Source organism: Pinus tabuliformis, chromosome 2_1 (assembly GCF_031772625.1).
Source record: "Pinus tabuliformis cultivar Carrire ecotype Pingquan chromosome 2_1, CPIR1, whole genome shotgun sequence".
Lineage (NCBI taxonomy): Eukaryota > Viridiplantae > Streptophyta > Pinopsida > Pinales > Pinaceae > Pinus > Pinus tabuliformis.
The window spans coordinates 734,607,308-734,634,122 of record NC_142299.1 but is presented as its reverse complement, the minus strand read 5'-3'; the positions used below and the strand labels follow the sequence as shown (position 1 = coordinate 734,634,122).

At 32.6% G+C, this 26,815-nt stretch overlaps 1 protein-coding gene and 1 pseudogene across 1 annotated transcript in view; both read left to right on the top strand.

Annotated features, from left to right (window-relative positions):
• The window catches only part of LOC149202686 (potassium transporter 5-like), a 145,019-nt gene extending 128,476 nt beyond the window's left edge, over nucleotides 1-16,543 (top strand). Inside the window, exon 9 of the mRNA XM_089401669.1 lies at nucleotides 15,702-16,543. Coding sequence (XP_089257795.1) covers nucleotides 15,702-16,543 — 842 coding nt within the window. The remainder of the gene's footprint in view (nucleotides 1-15,701) is intronic.
• A 4,173-nt stretch (nucleotides 16,544-20,716) lies between these two features.
• Nucleotides 20,717-21,624, top strand: LOC149202685 (putative glucuronosyltransferase PGSIP8 pseudogene; annotated as a pseudogene).
• The last annotated feature ends 5,191 nt before the right edge of the window (nucleotides 21,625-26,815 follow it).

Sequence of the window (26,815 nt, the reverse complement as noted above, 5' to 3'; positions counted from 1 at the left end):
CAGGCAGATCAACATCACAATGAAATACGTTTTGATGTAGTGATTGGCTATGTTTAAGGCTACAACCATACAAATAATTGTCCCTCAAGAAAGATAAGAAGAATAGCAAATTATCACCCAAGTATTATAGTCCTTATTAAGTATTACGAAATATTGGTACTATGGCATATAAATTAGAGATATCTACATCTTCCTGAGTACACCCAATTTTCCATGTATCATGCTTAAAGAAGGTTATATGTCATAAGATCCCAGTTCAAACATTGTTGTTAGAACTTGAAGAAGAAGTAAAAATCATATTGGAGCATAAAGGAATCATGAAAAAAAGAACCCGACAACTATAGAATCGATTAATTTCAGAGTACCTCATTAAGTGGAAGAACTTACTCGCTGAATATTCCACATGAGAGGATGAAAATTTTATACAGAAGCATCTGAAAATAGTCAAGCATTGAGAACAACACTTTTCTGAAGGAGAAGGGCATGCAATGTCCCTATAGTACTAGTGTAGCCCCCTTATTGTTATTATTGGTGTAGCTCTAATATTGTTATTGTTGTGCCCTTAAAATATTATCGTTTTATGGGATCTAATTATATTGTGACCTCTTAGAATCCTATATATATAAAGGAGGTGTTGTCATTTGGACAATTCAATTATTACCCATTTATATGATGTAAAGGAGGTTATCCCCTCGAAGAGGCTAATTTCGAAGTCTTTGATCTATCTTTTCTTCTATTTTTTGAGTTGGTTGCATAATAGTCTTTGTAAAAGGATTTACTATGAAATAATTAGTTGAATGCAAACAACCTCCACGTGTAGTGAATAGAACCATCAATCCAATTGTACAATTAATTTTGTACAAATAGTGAAAAAAAGGAAATACCAACTAATAGATTTGTCCTTTGTCATTAAGGTAATATCCAGCAAAGAAACTATCATCCATATGAGATGACAAAGAAATAAATCCAAATTTTCAGGGTTTCCAACAAAAGACTCCATTTTTTATAAACCAACCGAAATTTTATGAGCGTCGATAGAGGAAGCCAATGAAATACAAGCTTAAGAATCTCTAATGAAAAAAACTTCCAAATAATTATATCCATTGGAAAATCAACAAATTTCCTAAAACCAAACCAAATATTGCATCTTACATTGCTAAGGATAAACTCAAAAAAATTCATCCTATCAAACATGTAAATAATGAGATTTAAATTTGTATAAAATATCCTTCACAAAATTTTCAAAACAAATTCAAGAACATTCCCATTCTTGAAAAGAAGTATATTCCCTCTCTTGAAACGTCATTTCAACCAATAATCCTTCAAAAATAACATAGCTGAAAAAAATAAAATGCAAAAATAATAGGATTTTTCCAATACATAGAAATGTTCCACATTGGGATTGAGGTCCCTCTAACTAACTTCTACGTAAAACCATCCCGGCCTCTGACTACATGACTATTTTCGTCTCTCAGCACCGTACAATATTATTTTTCTCAATTTTCATGCCAACAATAAGTTTATCTTACTTTCATGTGGTCAAATACCCAAATTATTTTATTAAACAAGCCAAAATATATCCTCCCTAAACATTTATTAAAAAAACACAAATTATTTAAAATAAAATCATATTAATACATTAAAAATATATATGCATTCTTAAAAAAAATCATTCTCCTTTCTTAGCATATTTTCAACTAACAATTCTTGCAAAATAACATCACCAAAAAAAAGAAAAAAAACAATTTAAAAATAAGGTTTTGTGAGTACACCAAAAACCTAGTAACTTCTATGGAACACCTTCCCCACTTCTGACTACCCCACTCTTTTAAGCTCCTACCACCAATACAATAAAAATTTTGTTTTTTTTTTCATGGCTCCATTAGCTTCTCTTACTTTCATCTACTTAAACATTCAAACTATCATATTAAACATGATAAAAAATATCCTTCTCAAAAATTTGCTATGAAAATACAATTTCTTAAAAATAGCACTATTTTAATACATTTACAAAAAAATATACAATCTTGAAAAAAAAAAATCTCTTTCTTCTTTTTTACCATCTATTCGAGTAACAATTCTTGGAAAATAACATCACTGAAAATAAAAATTAAAAAATTAAAAATAACGTTTCCCATACACACCAAAAATACGAGTATAAATATTGCAAGTTGGGGTTAGCTTCCCCACCAAATAACTTCTACACAAAACCATCCCGACCTCCATCTACCCAAATGTCTCCAATGCCAACCACCGAGAGAAAATTGTTTTAATCGATTTATTTGCCACCAATCACTTTCTATTATTTTCAAGTATTAAAATGTTCAAACTTTCATGTTAAACATGCAAAAATCATATCCTTTGCAAAACATTTCTAAAAAGAAAAAACTAGTTTTTTTAATCTATTTTCTTATCTATCTTTTAAAAATAAAATTATAACAAGACAATTTGAAAAAAAATTACTTTTCTAAAAATACATTTCATTTCTCTTTTAAAACATTTTTTCAAATAACAATTCTTCCAAAATAACATTTTGGTGGCAAAATCATTTCAAAAATATGAAAAAAAATCATTGCAAGTTGAATACATTGCATGTTGGGGTTGCCATCCCTCCAACTAACTTCTATCCAACACCATCCCACCTGGCAACTACCCGACTCACTTCATATCCGATGACCAATACACGGCAACACCCTCTATGTTGTGGTTGGGCTCACAAAGTTAAGCAAATCAGTTGCATTTCCATCCCGCCTTCCGACTACTGGATTGAGTCCAGCTCTGACTATGTTTAAAATATTCTTTTTCTATTTTTTGAGTGGCAACTATCACTTTCCTCTACTTTTTTCTAATCACCTTTATTTCAATTAAACCTTCCCTGATGTCCCTTTGTGTGGCCTCACCTCCATGTGCATATGTGGTCGCTATATGTGGTCGCTAATCATCAGGCTCGAAAAAAAATTTCTCCTACTTTTCTCCTTTCCGATTTCTGTTTCGTAATCTGTTGTTTACACCCTCCTTAAATTGGTTATCCGTTTACAAAGAAAAGACTTCCTTTTTGTGCCGCCGCTCATTATTTCAAGCATACAATTTTTCCTTTTGTTTTACAAGAAACAAAAGAAACAAAGGTGAATATTCTAAACAACTTAGAAAAAATTATATTATGTAAAAAGAATAGGCAATTCCATCTCTTACTTATTACCCGACAAAGGACACCAATTTTCAATGAGAAGATTCATGCAAATTCAAAATAATGAGATGAGAAATCAGAAAACCAAAATATCTTTTTTTAACACCAGAGCCATATGTTACACACAATTATGCAGTCACTCATCTCTTTCTATGTTTTCACGTAGTCCCCTACACTTTCCATGTCCACGCACAATCCCCCTGCTTCAATTACAAATTTGAATAATTGCAGTCGAAGAATACTAATGCAGTCCAACAATACAAAACAAAACTCACCTAAGAAACATCAATTGTTCTTTCTTCCATATTTAAAACACCAACCTTTTACTTGGTACTGAAATGTTCCATTTCAAAACATTTCATTTTCGGTTGACACGTCATGCTCGCCACCCGTCCACCCTTCGATCTTCTCCTCCACATCTCCACGCCTCTTCACGCTCCCTGTAATCGCAACTGTCCATGGAGCTCTTAGACGAATAATATTCCGCCGACAATCAATCTGGGTCATTGATAAATAAGAAAAATTAATTTCCAACGATGGACTTCCACCGACTTGAAATATATACGCCTATCAGTGAATTAGAAATGCTCGACTTAGATTTTTATATTGTTTTATCATTATTTAATTAAAATAAATTCATTTAAATTTATAAGGTGGTTGTACTATTATACCATCATAGGCTCATCGTAACTTTGGATATACCAAATGTAGAAAGGGATCAAATTTCTAAAAATATTTGTTCTTTTGTTACAAAACACGAGGAAAATTCTACACATCTAAAGATTTGATCTCTTTCTGCTCTTGGTAGATATAGAGTGAAGATAAATCTATGGTGGTTTTGTGCTCTTAATGTTCTAGTTTTTCATTTTTATTTATATTATATAATATATACATGGCTAACATTTATATATTTTAGTTATGGTTAACCTTCTTCACATTAGACTATTATTACATGCCCGTTATATTTAGAAGTAGAAACTATAGAAAACATATCTCTATTACATATCAAGTCCATTTGTTTATGTGTGTGCCAAGACCATATTAAGCATTGAAGGAATTACAGACATTAAATTAAAAAGAGCCTATTTATAGAATAAGACATATTCATACATTTCTTTGCCTGTATCTCTATTTGATGTTAAAATATTTTACTCAACATGCATATCAAAATATTTGATTTATAACCCATATTTAACATTCTTTTGTTTATTAATATGTTTTAAATATTATATATCAATTACATATGAATAATGAAAAAAATTACACATCTTCCCCACAATCAAAACTAAAAATATAAGAAATATGTAACCTTAATTACCTTTACCCATCATTCAATATCAATAATATTATTTTCACATGTAACATGTGAAATCTATATTTCAATATTGAAAGAATTATGTATCTGCCTCATACTAAAATGAAAATTACTTTTTATTAGTTTCAATTACTTTAATTCTCTATATTAATTACTTTCAATTACTTTCTTTCTCTATATTAAGTCAATATCACTAGTCTTTAATTTTTTAATGTTAGTATTATTTTATTATTTTTAAATATAATTACACGACAAGATCTCCCTCATATTGAATTGTAAACCACCTCTTAGGATAAGTATGATACTTTCTAGCCCACGGGGCTTTGGATTGACTGTGAAATGGGTGCACTGTTAAGGCACTACTTGCCATAGGTCATTGGTTCAAATCCCCGTGGATGCTTACCTACCCCAATAAAATAAGTATGATACTTTCTATTTGTGAATTTTATGAAAAATATTATAATTTAAACTATTAATAATAATAAAGTAAATTAATATAAAATTATTTTAATTTGGAGTATTAGAAAACTTAATTATCATTTTTTGGTTAAAATAAAATAATAACCATAATCTACTTTTAAAATTATATCCTAACTATTAACTCTACTCAATAAATTAGTGATTAAAATAAATATAATTATATTTAATATTTGAATGTTTAAACTAAATTTAAACGATTATTTAAAAATTTGAATTCAAATTATTTAAATATACTAGTATAGATTCACACTAACATTCGATTTATCAAGTTGGGGTTAGCATGGATCTATGGTCACACTATACTACATGCACACCATGTGTCAATAGACATACACACACAGCATGTGGGGTGCATAATAAGAATGGAAGGAATCACCTATTTCCTTCATCTTGATCAACAAACTAATAAAATGTTTTCACGAGAATAATTTTTTATTTTCATGTTCTTTATAAAACATATACATTGTTGTGCTAAACAAAATATTTTCCCAAAAGGGGTTGTAACTAATCGAGGAAAGCTAGGATTTGTTCATCTGAGAATGGTTTAATTCCTATGAGGATTTAACCTAAAGCTATGGGGCTACCATGAGATAGTGTGTGCATGTTGAGAGATTGCACAAATCTTGAAAATCAATAACAAAATTGATTGCTTCTAGAATAAAGCCCTTGACTCCTTTTCAAAATCAAAGAGGGTTATATTATTGGGGAATGATAAAAAAATATATACATGAAAGCCCTTTACTCCATAATAAGTATCTGAAAATCAAGGAGGATTATATTATTCGGAGGAATGATAACAAAAATTAGACACATAAGTGATTCATTGTAGTAAAGAAGTGGGGAAAATTATCATCAAATTAGAGATGGAAAATTTGTTTAATTGAGTGAACCATCAATTCTTATTTGAGGTTATGAGAAAGTTTGGCTTTAAGAAGGTGATAAAATGGATCTTTACTTTCATATCACACCCACGAATCTCCCAATTGGTGGATGGGTAGTCATCTTATATCTCTAAATCCTCCAGGGCCTCGAAAAAAGGTTGTGCATTATCTCCCACTCTGTATATTTTAATGGCATATTATGTCAGTATGAGAATGGATTATGAATGGAGAACATAATTATTTTTAGGAATTATATTTGTTAGAGGAACAAAAAACATCAATCATTGACAATTCATGGTTGAAACCTCACCCTTGGTAGGAGCTTTAGTTATTATTATTGCAAGCTTTAAAAAATGTTAGAAATATTTTTCTTCGATTCAAGAGGACCGATTAATGAATAAAAAGTTAGATCTATACTTGAATTCCAACGATTTATTATGAGGTTCTTGTTACAATTATTTGGATTGCCAATTTCAGAAGCATGGAAGGATTTTAAAACTCGGGCATGTTAGTTGGATTAAAACCTCATCCCCATCCATCACTTTTCCTATCATATTCAAATTTAAAAGGAAATTTGAAAAATGGTGAGCTCATTGGTTAAATCGAACTGGAATCGTGATGCTAATAAACAAAATTTTGTTGCACCTTCCATTATATCAATTATATGCATTACTTACTCTTTGAAGAATCGATATACAAATGGCCCAATAAATAAGGAAAATCCTTTGGAAAGGAGGAATATCCAATAAAAATAAATTTCATTTACCTAGATGGGTTATTTTCACACTCCTAAGCTACTGGAGTGTTAGGTATAAGAGACTCATCTATATTGAACCTCCCCATTGATGAAAATATTTTATGGGATATGATAACATAGCAATTGGAGTCGTGGAAAAGTGTTATTATGCACAAGTGTTTTTTACAATATAGGAAAATATGGTTGACTTACCCTACTTGTGTAAGAGGACATTCAAAAATGTCAAAACATATGATCGAATCTACTATGTTATTCATGGAACATGTCACTTGGATACTGGGAAATGGGTGACAAATAAATATATGGAACTATGGGATAATGGGTCAATAGTAGTTTGTAAAAAACAAATATGTCCTTTTTCTTTGTTTATGTTTAGTTAAGGAAAGGAAAATTTGTTAAAGAGTGCAACTAGGGGCTAATTCCCCTTCATAGAAGCGTGTTATGAATAACATAGAAACGTGTTATGAATCATATATATATATATATATATATATATATATAACAATCATAAATAATGAATAATTAACCAATAATTAGTGTTGAAGAGTCATGTATCCAAGGACATTACCATTCGCGAATGGGTACCTACTTAGGTATATAATTGGGACCCTTAGTGGTAATAAAATCATCTCATATGTTTTTGTAGGTATTTTTGATTCTCTATATACAATTACTGTCACTAATGATAAGATATTGAAGTAATTGTTGCAAGTGTAGAGCATACCATAAAAATTAACATATTTAATTTTTTACTACTACCTAAAGAATGCAAAGAATTCCATGAATTATGGTGGGTGGTAATTCCTGGTAAATGTGTCTAATTACCAAAATATAAAGAATGAAAATAATTCCAAAAATTATGATGGGCACTAACTACTAGTAAATATGTCTAATTACTGAAATTTCAAGTATGTATCTACTAATAGTAATTTCTATTTGAATACTCTATAAGACTATATATGTCAATATGGAATAAGGAATAATTAAAAGTCTATGATTCAAGAATATGTATTTTGAATTCATCTAGCACAAATAAGATTGGATAAAACCCTGTTTCATAAACCATAAGTGGCATTACCAATAAAGACGTGATAATATTGAAGGGCTTTCACCTTGACATATTGCTTGGCTCCTAGCTTAATAAAGGTTTCCATGCATAACATACTACAATGCGAGAACTAAGTTTAAAGATCAATGACTTCTAGAATCATTAGAATGAGAGCTTTCATAATCACTACATTATTGTTTGAAGTATTCTTAGATGGAGTAAAGGTATATCTATGAAACTGGGTTCTATGAGTAGTTTGTCTCTGGAAGGAATGTTTTATCTAGTCAGCTTCAGAGGGAGTTGTGTATTGGACCCTCCCAATAATTATATCAAAGGTCTTCCCTATGGAAGTGAATTGTCAGAAAAATGGCACACTGGTTGGAAATTCTTCAGGTTATTGGATCCCATGATGAGCAGACTTCTAGGTGCATACTTTCTATTACACCATGCACCTTAAACTAAAGAGAGTGTGGTTATATGAAAGAAAATTGTGCAGAACAGGCATTGGGGCACCTTCATGAATTAAGACAAGCTTAGGCTTGTGGTATCCCTAAGTGAGAGGGAGTAAAGTTAGTTAAATATTTTCTTTAACATTATTTTTGATTTGGTGTGCTGGATGTATGACAAACAAAGGATTCCTAAAATAATTGCTCCTATAATGGCCAGATGTAACACAATGTGCTTTGAAGAAGCTATCTAGTGTGTTATGTACCATCATCTATATGCTATTGTGAGGAGAAATGATGCTCTCATGGATAAATGGTCTTGTTTGCAATATCCTCACAAAGCCTTGGGAATGAAAAATTACTAGCCTTCAGAGGAAACATTCCCTATATGGAGCGATCTTGATTGGACTGAACACTAAGATCTCGGAAGGTGAGTGGTTCACCTTCCCTTGTGGGTTTTGTTATATGAGAACAAGGTGAGTGGTTCACCTTCCCTTATGGGGTTTTATATATGAGAACGAGGTGAGTGGTTCACCTTCCTCTGTGAGGCTCATTGTATGTGAACGTAGAGTGAGTGGTTAATCTTCCCTTATGGAGTATGCTATATGAGAATAGGGTGAGTGATTGAACTTCACATGTGGATACCCCAACATACATCCTATATAAGTTGTAGCTCAATAACTTTAAAGTAGATACACTACCTAATATCAATATAATTTTTTGATCTCTTACTCACAATAAAATACTCACTGCAAATAACATGAGGGAACGAGGTCTTAGTGGCCCTTCTCATTTTCCTTCATGTCAAAACAATAGAGAGACTATGCATAACCATTTTATTGAATGCAATAAAAAATGATTTGTTTGAGAAATTGCCTTGAAATCTTTAAAATTGAGGTTATCTTTTTTAGCAACATGGAAAAATTGTTTCATTATCGGGGGGAAATATTATTCAAAAAATCTTAGAGGAAAATCGTCATTCAAGAAAGTATGGTTGGCTCTTTCAGATATCATTGGACATATGTAGAGAAATATCTCAAGATATTAGAAGTTAGCCCCAAACCACAATTGTGAGGGACCTGTCATTGTTTTCAAAACATTGCATTTGAAAGCTCAACCCCATTCAATCTCTCAAATGTTGGACTCTATGGAAGAGAGATAGATATATTAATTTCTTCCTCAAACTATAAGTCCCTCCAAATAATAGTATATGCCCTAGCTATAAAAACTGATGGTGATTATTTTTTTGTATAAAAGAAGCTTGAGAAATGGCTTACTTCACAGTAATGAAAAATTATTTGTTTCAATGGAAACTTTGTTCCATACATTAATGACATTGTTATTATATCCAAAAGTTAAAAGGCCTAATGAAGGCTAGCTCTACGTGGTGCTAGTGAGTGTTTTGAAGCATGTAGATGTTTAAAAATCAAAGTAGTGATGAATAGAGAAATTGACAGCCCACATATTTCTCCCTTGTAGTAATAATCAATGGCATGAGGTATGGATGTATTATGATCACAACTTGACATTGATTGGAAGATGAAAAATATGATAGTTCATCACACATAAGCTGAGTATATAATGGGCACGCTCACAGTGTGAAATCAACTAATATGGTTTCGGGAAGGCTCATGACCCATTTCCTATATTTCATTGCTCTGACTTTGGAAATTTGTACAAATTGGGAGGAATGATCTAGTTTGGTGCCTTCCCTATGCATCATTACAATTATTAGAAAAAAATGGAAGATTATCAATGCAATTTTTGGCATGTTATGAGTCGAGGGTAAATTATCTTCACCCTACATATTTGAGGAAGTACTCATTAGATGGAATATTGGAATAAAATTGGGGAATTTCTTGTATGTGGACAAGATGCAACTATTTTTTATCGATACTTTGTGGGAGGCTAATATACTGCATCCTTGCAATAGAGAAACTCAACATCTCATGGTACTTTTTTTTATTATGCATCATCTTGATAATTTCACGTCGTAGTGTTCCATATACATTGTCCAAACATAGGAAATTTCGATGATAGGATATGAAATGAAAATACTTGTGTCTCTCCTCCATATTAAGAACATCCATTAGCATGGAATGTAAAGGAACAAAGTAGGAAATGGTAATGGAAAATTCCAGTTTGTTTTCAAAGTTGGAGTGGGGTCACTAGAGGAGCTAAGTGTTTTTGAATAGATGCAAACCAGTTCCAACAATAAGTGTTATTTCCTACAACTTATGGTTATGTTTGTGATTAGGAAATAAATTTATTAATACTATACTTATGTTTTATATAATATTCTCCATATTTTTTCCCCATTTGGAGTGGACACGATATGTGTGATAAAATTTTCTGTTTGGAAACACCATATCTCTAGTTTTATACTCAAAATTTCAAGAAAATGTCTTATTCAAGGGTGTGGTTGTCCAATTATCTTCAAAATGGCTACATAGAGGGAAGTCGAAAGAAAATCTTGGAGCAATTATATCAACTGTAAACGAATATTTTTGAGACTTCAGGTATATCAGTAATGTTGCTTCAACTATAAATATTCTTTTAGACCTGAATATCCTTATCCACATGATTGGGGATGAACTAGAAAACATGTGCCAACTATTAGGATTGATGAAAACAACATTTAGTTAGAGGCAATCTAATACTACCTCCTACAATAATTCTATTAATCTTTCTCAAATATCTATACCATACCATAATTCATCAAATCATGTTTTCAATATAAACAAATCTTTTGATGGGACTCATTCTCAGCTTCTATGGGTTAGTTCTACTCAAAATGTAGTAAAATTTTGGCTTTTTTTTTTAAACGAAGTATTTACTACTACAAATTATAGGATTGTAATAGATGTAAATTGACTATAATGATATAACATATGACATAATGACATAACAAAAGAATTTTTGTGACAATTTTCCATTTTGTTTCTTCATTCAAGTGTAAATGTATGGCTCAAAGTGAGATTTTAAATCGATATGCATTTTAGTTATATATATATATATATATATATATATATATATATATATATATATATATATATATATACACACACACACACACCTTATGGGTCAAAGTGTGATTTTAAATAGATATACATTTTAGTTATATATATACATATACATATATAACTTTTAACTATTATATGTTAACTTTCGAGTGAGTAGTGAATGAATTACATATCTTTCTCACATTAAAAAGTGGAAAACAATTATAAATGAAATTAGAAATTCTTTTAGTATTTTATATCTCTATATAATGTTAACTTAAAATTAAGATCAAAATTGTAATATTTTATTGATAAATTATATTAAATTTATTTTTATAATCTATTTTTGTATTTTTATTATAAGTAATTTGTTTTTTATAACTAAAAAAATTGTAGAATTCTTCTCAACAAATAAATATAATATTTTTTTTACAACAAAATATTAAATATCAAATTTATTACCCAATTTTAAATTTTATAAAAGAACTAATGAAATTAACTATGTTGGTAAATATTATTTATAATTAGAATTTATTAAAAATAAAATAGAAATATATTTCCTTATACATTATTAAAAATATTTTAACAATTTTGCTATATTCCTTCCCATTTATTCATTTCTCAGTAAATTTGTTTAATATAATTTCTAGATATTTTATAATATTCATTTTCATATTATAATTTATTTTTTTTCTGAGTAAAGACTAATTCTATTAAAATAAGAAGAGTATAGTACAATCAAGCTTGCATGCAAGCGAAGCAGAAAAGAAAGGGAGCCCAAGGAGATGGGATCCACCTTGCTCCTTGGCGAAGAACCAGGAGAGGGCTATGGAGAACATGGAATAACAAAGAATTGGAACTAAGCAAAGAGAACTACCCTGAGGGGGCTGTTACTATCACACGACTTTTTTTTCCTTTTTTCTTGCTTACTTTGACCCATTCAGTGGAGCTTGGCTGAGCTGAAACACGTTGAAGACTATTCTGCCCTCGCGGCGGAATATCCTTCTCAGAGTCTGAGGACGAAGTGAGATGAGAATGTTTCTGGGATGTTTGAGAGACGGAGGGGTTTGCCGGATCATCCAAGGGAGCTTCCAGCGGAATCTCAACGTTCTACCCATCTTCAACAATTTCCTCCTCATCCAAACTGGAGGAATCTGAATCGTCCATATGGGAAGGAGGCGTACAGGGGTTCCAACTTTTGGACTTGGGCTTGCACTTCAGAATCTTCTTTTTGTCGACGTACTGGGGACAGGAACTTTGGAGGTGTCCTGTTTGATGACAATGGCGGCAACGGAAGGCTGTATTCTCGTAATCCAAGGTTTGAGTCCAATGGAAATCTCCATATTTGAGATTAATCTGATCTGACAGTCCTCTGCTTAAATCTATTTCTGCACAGATTCTACCATAGGTGTAGAGCCCATTTGCCTTCCGAGAAGAATCTACAGCTAGGTAGCGTCCTAAAGTTTCTGCAGTGGCTATGAAGACCGAGATATGCCATAGATGCGCCGGAAGGTTTGGGAGCTTGACCCAAATGGGAATCTTGGTGATAACAACTGTAGAAAGGTCGAAGTCTGGAAACCAAGGAGTAAGAAAAATCCCAGCCAAGCCGCAGAACCAAGGGCCTCCCGTTAAGGCCTTCTGGTAATCTTCATTTCGGTCAAAAACCATAATGAAAAATCCTTTTGAACATAAGTATATCTGGCTTTTTTTAGTCCAGTTGGTATGAATCCATTGGTATAGGTCTGATGTGCGAGGCCATAGCCCATTAAACTTGCATACAAGTGCAGATTCTGCAAAAATCTGCTAGCGATCATCAATCCTAGGATGGGAGAGATTGATGGAAGGAATATCCTCTGATTTGTCTACCAGAAAAGGCTTTGGAGCCTCAAATGGCTGGCCTGCTATTGAAGTGGGCTGTGAATGGGTAGCATCTTTGCGGACAGCATCTTTATAAGAGAAAGAAGGTGAAGAGGAGGTCTACCTGAAGGAACCCACTCTCAAACGAAAAGTAGCTACAATAGAGGCATCCCTCTGAATGTTGTTATAAGAGAGAGGAAGGGTATTCATAAGTTTCTTACCCTTGTATATCAGTCTGAGGCAAGATGAGGGGATCCCTAGCCAGCATTCAAGATTTTGCAAAAGGTCCTGCACAAGATCTGTTGTGCGTGCCCATTGCATTGTTGTCTTGCCCGAGAGGTTGAATTGGATCTAGAAAACATGTGAATCTTCATGCAGATCTGGTTCAGATCTGGCCCCTACTACCTGGCTCCAACAGGTCCAGGAATTCTTAGAACCATGGTGAGGATAGGGAGGGTTATTCACCAGCGATTTAGGTTCTGGTTCTTCTGCGGACTCCTTTCTGTTGTCCACAAAGCTTCGTTAAATGTCAGTGTCGCAGTCATTAATGGCGTAGTTGCCAGAAAATCTGGCAATAGAACCCCGGACGCAGACAGAGGCTCCCTCCAGAATAGGTCTCAAGTGCAGCCCAAAATCCGCAGTCCTATTAGTTTTCTTTTCATAGTAAATAAGCTAACCCGTGTTCATCTCTTCAGCCGCTACGAGGATCTCCTCCTGTTGCTTGAAACAGAATGGGTACCTGTATAGATTTGCAGAGAGAAGCGTCGCATCATGGTTCACATATGTTGTCCAAGGTATTTCCCCTATTCACGTCTTTGAGTCGGCACCAGATTTTGCCACTACTCTGTCAGTTTTGTTCAATGACTGCTTCCGTATTGTGGCATCTAGAGCATTAGCCTGTACAGAAACGGCCTTTGGCAATGGCGGCCTCGCCTGTGCATCTCCAGGAATCTTCGTCAAAGGAGTAGGGTTTGCTGCTGCGGCGACCTTCAAAGCAGAGCGGGGAGCCATTTTCTCCAGTTCTCAATCCGGTTCAAGAATAATGTATTTCAGTCCATTTTCATATTATAATTATTAAATATATATTTTTTAATTTAAAAGGTTAATTTGGTTTATTTATTTTAAAATAGGTTTTTTAGAATTTTAATTTAAATATAAATTATTATTAGGTGATAATAGATTAATCTTCCAAGAATAACTTAGAACATTCATATATTAATACACAAGTCAAAGATTTATGGAGTAATTATGCGCTTGTATTTCCCTTTTAATTAATTTGTTTAACTAAAAAATTCCCTACAAACAAATATCATTTGATTTGAGTTATGGCTTTTTACGCATGGGCTATTGATAAGCCTTGGTGATTATATTGTAATAAAATGTATTTACAAATTAAAAATACCCTTGCCACAATGAGAGTAAATCTCCCTCATTAAGAATCTTGTTCCCTTTCCTTTTCAATATTTATATATATCTAACTTATCTATATTTTTTTAAATAGTTAATAAAAGTAATAATAATTTAAAACAAGATAGCAATTTAAATAGTTTTATATATTTTTTAAATCTTAGTAAGAATTTATTGAACCACAAGGCTCATTCTACAACCTACTGTGAAGGGGATGTGTAAATATGTCAACGGTCAATTTGGAGTTCACAAATATCTCTTTTAAAATAAAAACAAAATATTCTCTAAATAGAAAGACAATATAAGCTACAACCAACCTAGATCAACTCATATTAAAATAGTTTTTTGGTTATTGATATGTTTTTAAATATATGTTAATATTGATTCATACTAAAATATTTTATTGATAACTCACATTGTATATTTATTATATACAACATTAACCCCTTTTTTCTATATATAAATATATAGGAAGTTTTACCATTAACAATTTTTGGATTCTAGGTTGGAATTTGCCTCTAGCATTTGAAACTTCATATATATCTATAGAGAAGAAAAAAAATTGTTAAAAGAAAATATATTAATGTTCTATATAATTAAATATCCAATATGGGTTATAAATAAAATACATAATATTAGCTTATATTGAAGTATGCTAAAATATATATATATATATATATAAATAACAAAAAACTGTTTTAATGTAATGCAAATGTAATGTAAAATATTTTATAAATTATTTTTAAAAATGATGTATATATCATATAAGGCTATTGAAAAAAAATAAGTTTTATGGTTAAAAGTTTGAAGTGGTTTTAGTTTTTTAAAGTTTAAGGTTTTTTTAGTATATGATTTTTTTGTCAAAGTCCAACAAAAGTGTGTTGGACATACATTTTCTTGACTTATAAGTTTCACTTATGTAATTTCTACAGCATTCAAAAAGACAATTTAAACAATAAAAAAAATACACTATTTATTGCAGATTAAAAAAAGTTTGTACTAGAAAAAATTTAACTCTTTTCCGCTCATGTTAGATTGATATTTAAAATAAATTATAAATAATATAGATATATACCAGTACTTATTACTCCATAATAAATATTAAATACTTATTTTGTAAATTCATAAATTCAAAAAAAAAAAAAAAAAAAAAAAAAAAAAAAAAAAAAAAAAAAAAAAAATAAAAAAAATATTAATGCATATTATGAATGGGTGGCTACTGGTATCTAGGACCCATTTGATTTATACTATGTAACTTCATTCCAAAACTCTTTATAGAAAATAATACTGATTCATTTGTTGAATTGTATATTACATGCAGGTATTGCTGTGCTTGGTGTAATGCTCATCAGCACAATGTTTCTCACGCTCGTAATGCTTATGATATGGCAAACGAATCTGATTTTGGTAGCAATATTTCTAGTTGTGATTGGATCAGTGGAGCTGATATACTACTCAGCAGCTCTTTATAAGTTTCCCCAAGGAGGATACCTACCCTTAGCTTTAGCAGCAGTTTTGTTATTTGTTATGTATGTGTGGCATTATGCGCACATAAGGAAATATGCTTATGACGTGGAGCACAGGGTGTCCGACGAAAGCATTCAGAGTTTATTCACAGACCTGAATGTGAACAGAGTTCCCGGAGTTGGGCCTCTATTCTCGGAACTGTCACAGGGAGTTCCACCCATATTCTCTCATTTTATCACAATTCTACCGTCCATCCATTCCATCGTTGTATTTGTTTCTGTAAAGTATTTGCCCGTCAGCACCGTCCCAGTTGAAGAACGTTTTCGATTTCGTCAAGTTAGTTTAAGGGAATACAAAATGTATCGATGTGTTGCATTGTACGGCTACGGAGACATAAGGATTGGGAATGTGGAATTCGAAAACGAGTTATTAGATTCCTTGAGACAATTTATACTTAACCCCACCGAGTTGGAGCCGCAGCAGGAGGTTGGTTTCTTAGAAAGAGCGAGAGAATCAGGTGTGGTATATTGGATGGGAGAGAGCCAGGTGACTGCGAGGAGGGGTTCTTCATTGTTTAAGAAATTTGTGGTTAACTATGCATATCTCATTCTGAAGAGGAACTGCAGACAAGGAACGACTTCTCTCGATATTCCCAATAGAAGTATATTGCAAGTTACCATGAACTACGAAATCTGATTTCAACCAAATGGAGTGTTTGAAACCCTTTAATATTTTAGTGAAGCTCACTATGACTGTCTAGTATTGTTTTTTTACCAAATTTAGGATTGGGACCCGTTTAATATTTTAGTGAAGCTCAGCATGACTGTCTAAGAAGTGTGGGGACTGAGGGAGCTGATTTCGAATCCCCTTATTTATTTCAGTAGGTTATACCTATAATATTTGTATGTAATACTTCTATTCTGCACCCTTGAATTAGCAGAGAAGATACTTTTATGATACCGCGTTAAACTAGTACGGAAGACCTCCATGAGGATGCGAAGTGATTGGTAGTTCCGACACTCTTATTTTCCTAGTAAAGGGATTACATATTTCTTTTCCTTGATTGATTAGTAAAGTGATTACATATTTCCAATATTTTTAAAAAATTATTGAATTTTTTTTAATTAAATATATATATTGAGTATGGGGTTTAAACAGTGCATTATATTAGATATCATTTTGGATTCAACTGTGTTAATTAAGTGATTCATTTATGACCATTTTTATGAGAGGTAGTCCTAACTTACTAATTTCTCATGATTTTTGAATAGTTCACATAGCACTCATTGCTTCCGGTGATGCTCACAGGGGTAAGAAGTGGGATTGAAACTAGTGAAATGAATCCATAGAGTCAATACCTAAATGACTTAATTAACCTAGATGAATCCCAAAATAATATCTAAATATATATTTTTGATTGTTTTAGGTTCTATATGGTGTTGATATAAATTTGAAGAAAATATTAAATAATTTCATTTGTGAATAATATTGAAAGATTTTCTTCTTATTTCATTTTTTCAATTTTTTAATAGAGATATCATTTTATTATTTTTAAATATATTTATTAATTTTTCAATTACTGCAATTTATTATTATTATAATTAATTAATTTATAAACACTAATTTATTAATATGTTTCAAGCAAATTGAGGATTTGAACCCCTTTAATATTTTAGTGAAGCTCAAGATGACTGTCTAGTATTGTTTTTTACCAAATTTAGGATTGGGAACCGTTTAATATTTTAGTGAAGCTCAGCATGACTGTAATATTAATTTATACCAAATTTAGGATGGGAACCCCTTTAATATTTGAGTGAAGATCAGCATGAATGTCTAAGAAGTGTGGGGGACTCACGGAACTGTTTTTCAGTCTCCAATTTGGTTACATTATATCTATAATGTTTCTATTATTGCAACAACGGGTGGATTTTTAAGATAAATTTTTTTAAGACAATAATTTTTTTTTTTTAAAATCACTTTTTATTTTATTTATTTTACAGTAAAATTTAATATTAATTAAAGTGTCTTAAATATAAAATTTATTAAAAAACAGTTTTAGACAAAACAATATTTTAAGATAAAACATTATATTTAAAACAAAAACGGTTTAAGACAAAATTATTATATTCTCTTAAAAACTTAAGATATTCTCAAAATCAAAATTAGGATATTCTCCTAAAAACTTATCAACATATGGTACACTTCTTTTTTCCTTTGTTAAAGGAAATTGTTATTTGTTCTCTATTTCATATCAATGCCTCTTATTCAAACTACAATCAACATAATCACTCTCATATACAACATAAATTATTTTCATGTAATTTTTTGTCCTAGCAGTAAATGCAACTGCAAATATATTTGGGGAAGAAGGTTAGCATTTCAACATGAAATGTTTGAAGTTAAATATTTACATAGAACAAAACTTACTTCAATGAGGATTGACCCACCACATTTATTTTCTCTCATGACTTTTATCTCTTTACGAACATCTTTTCTAATCAAATTTTAACTTTATTAATGCATATTTGTGCGTGGATAAAAAAATATTTTGTTTTACACTTGGTAGCTTACTTTGCTCTGTGTTTCTTTCTTTCAAAGCAATTTGATTTTTGTTTTCTGATTGCATATGTATTTCATAGTCAACCCTCTTATTCAAACTATAGTGCACTTAATTTTTTATGTTTTAATCAGGTCTATCTTTCCAAGTAGTTTCTTTTGTCATCAAATGCAAATATATCTTTGGAATAGGATTTTCATTTTTATTTTGAATTCCTATTTATCACATAGATTTGTTGTGTTGAATTTATTGTTGGTGCATGTATTTCCTACACATTTTTTCATCTTATTCATGTCTAACTTGTTGAAATTTGATGACTAAAATGTTTCATGCAATCCCAACGTGGTTTTAATTTCACCTTATCACTCCCATTCACTTAAATGCCCTTTTCGATAAACATACATTCAACGTATATAATTTTGGAAATGAATTTTTCAGATTAAAACATAAGGAACTGTCAACACATGTTGAAAATAAATATTGGCATAAACAAAACAACAACACACATAAAAATACACAAAAATACTCAACCCCACTGAGTTGGAGCCGTAGCAGGAGGTTGGTTTCTTAGAAAGAGCGAGAGAATCAGGTGTGGTATATTTGATGGGAGAGAGCTAGGTGACTGCGAGGAGGGGTTCTTCATTGTTTAAGAAATTTGTGGTTAACTATGCATATCTCATTCTGAAGAGGATATTCCCAACAGAAGTATATTGCAAGTTACCATGAACTACGACATTTGATTTCAACCAAATTGAGTGTTTGAACCCCCTTAATATTTTAGTGAAGCTCACTATGACTGTCTAGTATTGATTTTTACAAAAATTGCGACTGGAACCCCTTTAATATTTAAGTGAAGGTCAACACGACTGTAATATTAATTTATACCAAATTTAGGATTGGAACCCCTTTAATATTTGAGTGAAGATCAGCATGAATGTCTAAGAAGTGTGGGGGAGTCACCGAACTGATTTCCAATCTCCTATTTCGTTAAGTTATATCTATAATGTTATCCAACCCCTTTAATATTTGAGTGAAGATCAACATGAATGTATAAGAAGTGTGGGGGACTCATGGAACTGATTTCCAATCTTCAATTTCATTTAAGTTATATCTATAATGTTTGTATTACTACAACACCAAGTGAATTTTTAAGATAACAAATTTTTGTTTTAAATAAATACTTTTCATTTTAGTTATTTTGGAGTAAAATTTAATATCAATTAAATTGTGTTAAATATAAAATTTAAGATAAAAATAGTTTGAGACAAAGATATTTTAAGACAAAACAATATTTTAAGACAAAATTTTATATTTAAGACAAAATTATTTTACACAAAACTTTTTATTTAACACAGAAATAGTTTGAGACAAAAATATTTTAAGACAGTGGCCACTTAAGACGAAACCCATTTAAGACAATTAACAATTAAGACAAAAACATGTCAATTTAAGAAAATACTATCTAACAACTACAAAATTGACTCTCGCAGTGGGCCCTAAGTTCGCCAACTTGTAGGCTACTACTGTCTCGTGCATATACGAAGGTTGTTATTTCACTTTCCATTCACGTTATTTTATATAAATACAATGATTTGTTGGGCTCTTCATTTTGTGGGGTTAGCTAACTCTGAAGAAAGAGACAACCTTTCTTCACAAGATTTTCCGGATATCAATTCCTCTTTTGTCCCTTCAATCTTTGCTGATGCGATTAGAGACAACTCGACTTTCGTTGCATTCAAAACTACTACAAGAAGGGGGATTTTAAGGAAATTGTAATATCCCTATCGTAATCAACCTTGCGTAAAAGTAGTTTTAAGTTACGAATTAGTTACAAAAATAATCCTTGTTATTTGTGGAAACTGAAATCAAGAAAGGAAAGAATGGAGGCATGCAGCGGTTGGCTAAAAGAAAAAGGTTGGATTAGCATTGAGACGAGAGATATTACGAGATGCTTGGCCACTTTCTCAGTAGTTGGAGGTTGAGGCATCAAGATTTGGCTGGGATGATATCAAACGAGGAGGATCCGATTGCCTTGGGGAGGCCTCATGAATGTTTGCGAAGTTGCGGGAAGAGGTTTTAGAGGTTTGTTACACTTTTTGTGTTACAGGTATGCTATTTCGTTTTGGCTTTCTTTTTATGACAGATGCCTAAACTGGCGAGATTCTCCCCTGGTTGAAGAACCCTCCCGCGAGCATCGGCATCTTGATTTCTTGAAAATGAACAGCAACTTGTATTCATGAAACCCTTGTTGGATGTGCTGTCATTTATGTTAAATTGTTGTATCTATCTCTGAATGTGGTTTACTTATTGTTTGTTTGCAACCCTCAGTGGCTGTGTTCCATGATATGATGCATGAACTGAAAACATTAAGAAAACAGAGATGGTGTAGACCAAGGATTTCTGGTTTTGTATTTTAATGACTTGCTAGATAGTCTGATGTTTTATCCTCCTGTCAATGGGTCTAAACTGAATGGAATCTATCGACTTCCTTTAGGATATCAGATGGATGTTTCTTATTTCTATTTGAAGCTGAAATGGCACGTTCCATGTGGATCAAATAGTGTCATCACCTTTCCTAGTGTTCCATGGATGAAGCCATGGTACTGGTGGTCATGGCTAGTTCTCCCCTTAGGGCTTCCTTGGCATGATCAGAGGCATCAGACAATAGGGTATGGTGCAGAGATTCCTCTTGTTATAGCCGAGTCACTGTTTTACTTGGTCACTCTGGCTCTATCAATGATTGCTTGCAAAGGCTCCCAAACAGCTTCATCTAAGTTCTACTTCTTGAAATCAGAACAGGGTTTGTCATTCTATTCTATTGTTCCCAAGCTGTTGGTTCTATTTGTATGGTGGGAAGTTACTTGCTTCCATTTTTGCTTGTTCCAAGAACAAATAATCCTCTGATTGGTTGGGGACTTTATTTACTGGGTTCCATGTCAATTGGGGTTCTTGTTTTAAACGCCTTTCAGCTCCCAGTTTTGCCCATGTTCACCCCTTGGTTGGGTATATTCGGTGTACTTTTTGTCATGGCCTTTCCTCTTTTTTCCAATGGCATAGTAAGAGCAATATCGGTAGCAGTATATGCTGCTCTGGCTGCTCCGTTTGCATGGTGGGCTCTTGGAAGAGCAATGTCAACGTTGTCAAAATCTGATCAGCCACAGTTTCAGATCACCAAAGTTTGTTGATGGAAATCATTCTAAACATCGCCATGAAATATACTCTCATCTCAGAAAACACGTTGGAGACCTTGCAGTTCTTTTTATACAACCTACTGAGCTTTTTTTGAGTTCTAGACTCCTCGCAAGAGGTGAGTGGGTTGAATTAGAAGGCTTCAAATTCTGATGGATTTCTAATTCTGTTAAAGATATGCAGAGGCAATGTTGGAGTGAACTCTCTAATAGAAAGAGTTTAGTGGTATATCTCAAAATTGTGACATTCTTAATGGGATATATATATATCTAGTTCCTGTTATCTTCTAGATGGTTATCTCATTATTAATTCATTTATTCTTGTGCATTGTTGACTAATGGAAACTGCGAATTCTTCCATGTTGACACGTTTTACTATTTTGTATTATTTTTCCAGCAAGAGCTGAGTTCAATACTAGGTATTTAGTATATGAAGCGAGCCTATTGGATTCATATTATCAAATGCTCAAGTTTACATAGAAATCTATTTATACCGTCGCTGTAGTTCACTTAGGTGTACTCGGAGTTAATTAGTTAGTCACAATCCATGCTAATCCTAAATTATAGGACAGTTTTTGTAGTCACACTAATCTTAAATTATATGGTAGAATTCTAGAAAAGGGAATATGTGTTGCATACATCAAATAAGGGCTATTATCATAAGTTATGGGATGCACTAAGGATTACCCATCGTGTTATAGAAGTATGTTCTTGTATGGATGGAACTATTGAGTCATATTTCTTTAGGAAAATGATATGTGATTACTTTATGCTAACGTAACTATTATCTTAGTTTCTTGTTGAACGAGATGAGTAAGCACACAAGATTTGTGTTAGATTTCATTAAAAAGGGTATACATACGCATGCAGGAAGAGACAACAAGTTGTGTTAGTTTGCTACATGATTGTAGGCAACAAAAGTAATGGCTAAAGGACTAGCTCTTTTGGTAAAGTTTATGTAAATTTTCTATGTAAGAAGATTATAACTAATGTTTTAGTTAGTCCCTTCAAAGGAATGCCTTAGTGTTTCATCCTGTACGAATTTGCGAAGGGAAATGCTAGCTATATGATTATTTATAAATGTAATTCTGATGTCAATGTTGATAATGATAACATGGACAGGTACAGTTGGATATCTTGTGCAAGGCATAGATTATATTTAACGTTGTGGCAGGAAAAGGATTAATGGTCCATGCAGATGAGTACGAGATGTGGGATCGTACATTGATAGAACAATCATGCCACAAGGAATTTTGCATGTGGCGATATGTAAGTAAAGGGTATTATGGAAAATGTATTAGCTTATAGCTAGTTATGTGACAACTTAATGATAATTTATTGTAATAATTTTATAACAATGGTTAAGGGATGGAATCCCTTATAAACCATTGAGTGAGGGGTGAAAACCCTCACGAGTGTTTAATCATAAGATTAAACGTTTTCTGGTTTTCAACCTACGGGGTTTCCATGGTATATTGGTGTTCAATGGTGTGATTGCCTTTTGTGTCAATTGATGATGTTGAATCCTTGATGATGATGATTCTTTATTGATGTGATAATCATAATGTCCAAGTATTTAATTAATTCATATGGTTAAGGAAATCATGAAACAGATGTGAGGTTCATGAGACAGTTATGTTATTACACTACCACAGGGGTGGTTAATGGTTATGCAACTTACTGCAATTTACTTTATGTACTAATGAACATTATATCTAATAGTTAACGAGGAATGAGGAGCTGTGAATTGGATAATTACTTGAGGGTAATTTGTATAAAAAATTCTAACTCCTTGCTTTCACATGTGAGGTTACCAGGGTATGTGACAGAAATCTCTTAATACAAAAGAAATATTTTGTCTTAAAATTTTCAATATGAGGTGCTAGTGAAAGAGGTAAAGGTAAATGACTAGGCATCCATCTTTACATTATTGATGGCTTCTTCAGGAAGCATAGTGATGGAGGTTGACAACAATTGATGGGATTTAGGGTGATGGAGGCCGACAACAAAGGTGTGCTTCATGAGAGGAGCAACATAGGCACTTTTGATGAACGTGGATAGGTAGTAATATATTTGGAGTACTTTTCGGGGTCTCCATCGATTGTATTTTAATATGTGTTTTTTTACTGTTTTATTTATTTTGAACGCTACTTTTATCTATTGGCTGTTGTTATCAACAAATTGTTGTGCTGGAACCCCTGACAGTCATTAGCCACATGGATTAGATTCACATAAAGTATTTTTGAAAAATGCAACAAGAAATTCTCAATTTGATTTTGCCTTGATTCAATTGAGAAAATTTGAATTTTCACATCAACAAACAACTTGGATGAAATTAAATTTTATGACATGGCTTGTGTCACCCGGTTTACTCAGTAAATTTGAGTTGGAGGAGATAGAGTTCAGTTAAGAATTTGCGATTGCTAATTTTAAGTAATGAAAGTCAATTATCTCAAGTTGTTTTCAGTTAAACTAGTTCTAATTGTTGGAGAGAATAGTGGAAGGTCAGTTGTGCAGTGGGATTTTTGTCAAACTCGGTGATAATCTAGCTAACTGATCAATCAGCCAAAAATAACTAGTGCATGCAAAGAATTCGAGTTCCCGAGTTGTGGTGGAGATTCCAAGTCAGTGTAACATTAGTTGTAGACTAGTCTTGAGTGTACAAGTGTTGCATGTAGTCAGATGATCAACCTTAGGAATTGCGCAATCCATTTTGGAAAAAATTGTAAATAATAGGTTCCTAATTTCTCAAGGAATTGCATAAGGAAATAGTGGCTCAAGAAGAGGCAGAAATTGACAAAGTTTGGGTTAGAGCTTGTCAATGAGCATAGAGATAGGTTATTTAATTGTAAGTTGTGCTAAGTTGAGAAAAGCAATTGTAATACATATATGTTCATCATATTAATGCAAGAAGGCATTGGGGTTTTTAGCAGATTACTTTCTCGGGGAAAAATATTGTGTGCATATTTTTTTATTTCTTATTGCAGGTATAAATTTTTTGTTCTAAATTGTGAATTAACTTACGAAGAGTAGTAGAGAATGTTTGTGCCTTGTGATTTTGAAAAGAATTCATGAGAAGTTGCAAATATACGCCATAATTTCTACACGGTATCATAGTAGAATTCACAATAGAGAAGGAATTTTGAAGTTGCTTCTCAAGAAGTCTGAATTTGTAGTCTAGTGTAGCCAGATCTCTTAAGAGATGAGAAGATGACCTTCAATGGGTCGTGGCTAGATTATTCCTTGGAAGGAAACTCTAATTTCATTACATGGAAGGATAAGATGGAAGAGGTATTTGATGACAATGGATTTCTAGAATACATCAAGAGTGATGTTGTAAAACCAGCAGAATTTGATGACTAAAGCCTTTCTCATTGGAAGAAAGATGTACCGATGGTGTGGAAAATAATATTGGAGGGAGTATGGGACCACATTGTCAACAATATCCATGGGAAAGAAAATCCTTATGTGATGTGTTATGCACTAATATATATGTTCCAAAATACTAGTGACCACAGGAAAGTGGTGCTCAAGGATAAAATTTGAAATATCAAGATGTAGAAAAATGACTTTGTCTTGTAATATCTGAGGAGGTTCACACAAGTTCATGATGAGCTTACAGGAGCTGGTATTACTGTTTTAGAGGATGACTTGGTAAGCATATCCCTTCTGGGCCTTCCCAAAAGTTGTCATAGCTATCAAGATTCAGTGAATGGGAGAGAGAAACTACTAAATTGGGAATGCTTATGGTCTAATTTCATACAGGAGGAAATAATGGGGAATACCAAAGATGGAACCTCATCCAAAAAACCTGATGAATAAAACTTTTTACTGGTTGGAAAGGGAAAGAATGGAAAAGGGAATAAATATCAAACCAAACTGGAATCTAGCCAAGGGGGGAAGTAGAAAGATTTGTTAAAAATTATATGCTTCCATTTTCATGAATATGGGCACTATGCCAGAAAGTGTCCACAAAATAAGGAAGGAAAAAAGACCTTAGGAGGAGTAGCAGGTGAATCCTTGGCTTCATAGTTCAATCTTAACTTTACCCTTATCGCATGCATATCCAACACAATGACGATGAGCGTGTGGTACTTGGACACGGGTGCATTGTTCTACATGACAGGTGTAGGGATTTTTTTAGTGATATAAAGGAGAAAGATCTCCAAATGCACATCAAGCTATGGGAGGATGAAAGGTACAACATGACTAATATTGGTACAGTCACCTTTCAGAGGGAGTTGGGATCCCCTCTCAAGCTCAAGGATGTCATGTTTGTTCCGGGCCTACAGAAAAATATCATCTCTGTTGCAGTTTTGAAAGATCGTAGTTATGATGTGATTTTTAGCAAAGAAAACGAATTCCTGAGGCAAATAGCCATGGGATAGGTGAAGCAGGTCAGGGTTTGTTTGAAGAAGTTGTATAGGCTAGATGCGGAAGGTTGTGTTGCATTAAGCACTAAGGTAGATAAAGTGTAGAAATGTGATGTTGGTGAACTTTGGAACAAAAGAATTGGCCATTTTCATCATGGAACCTTAAATATTATACAACAAATAACCATTGGCCTCCCTAAAGGAGCACTTGAGTAGTAGGATGTATGGTAAGGATGTACGTCGGGGAAGTACACAAAATCCACATTCCATGATTGGGACAACAAAGAACATGCAATCCTAGAAAGGATACACTCTGATGTTTGTCGACCTTTCTTGAAAACTTCCACTTCCATACACAAATATTTTGTTATTTTTATTAATGACTTCTCACAGAAGTGTTAGATCTTCTTCATGCAGAACAAAGATGAGACATTCTCCAAGTTTTTATAATTCAAGGAACTGGTTGAGAAAGAAACCAACAGGAAGGTGAAGGCTCTCAAGAGTTATAATGGAGGTGATAATGTGTTGAATGACTTTAAAACAAATTGTGTGAAAGAAGACATTCGATGAGAGTTAACAACACCCCACAACCCACAATAGAATGGGGTGGTTGAGGGAAAGAATCATAGCATTATGGGAGCAATGAGGGTAATGTCACTTGACCAAGGCCTACTTATACATTTGTGGGTTGAGGCATGTAATAGAATAATATTTTTGTGGAACTGAAGTATTCATTGGATTCTTGGCATGATTACATTGGAGGAGGCTTTCTCATGGAGAAAGTTGGATGTGTTGCACTCCAATATTTTTGGAGCCTCTGTTTACTGCCATTTATCCAAAGAATTGAGGA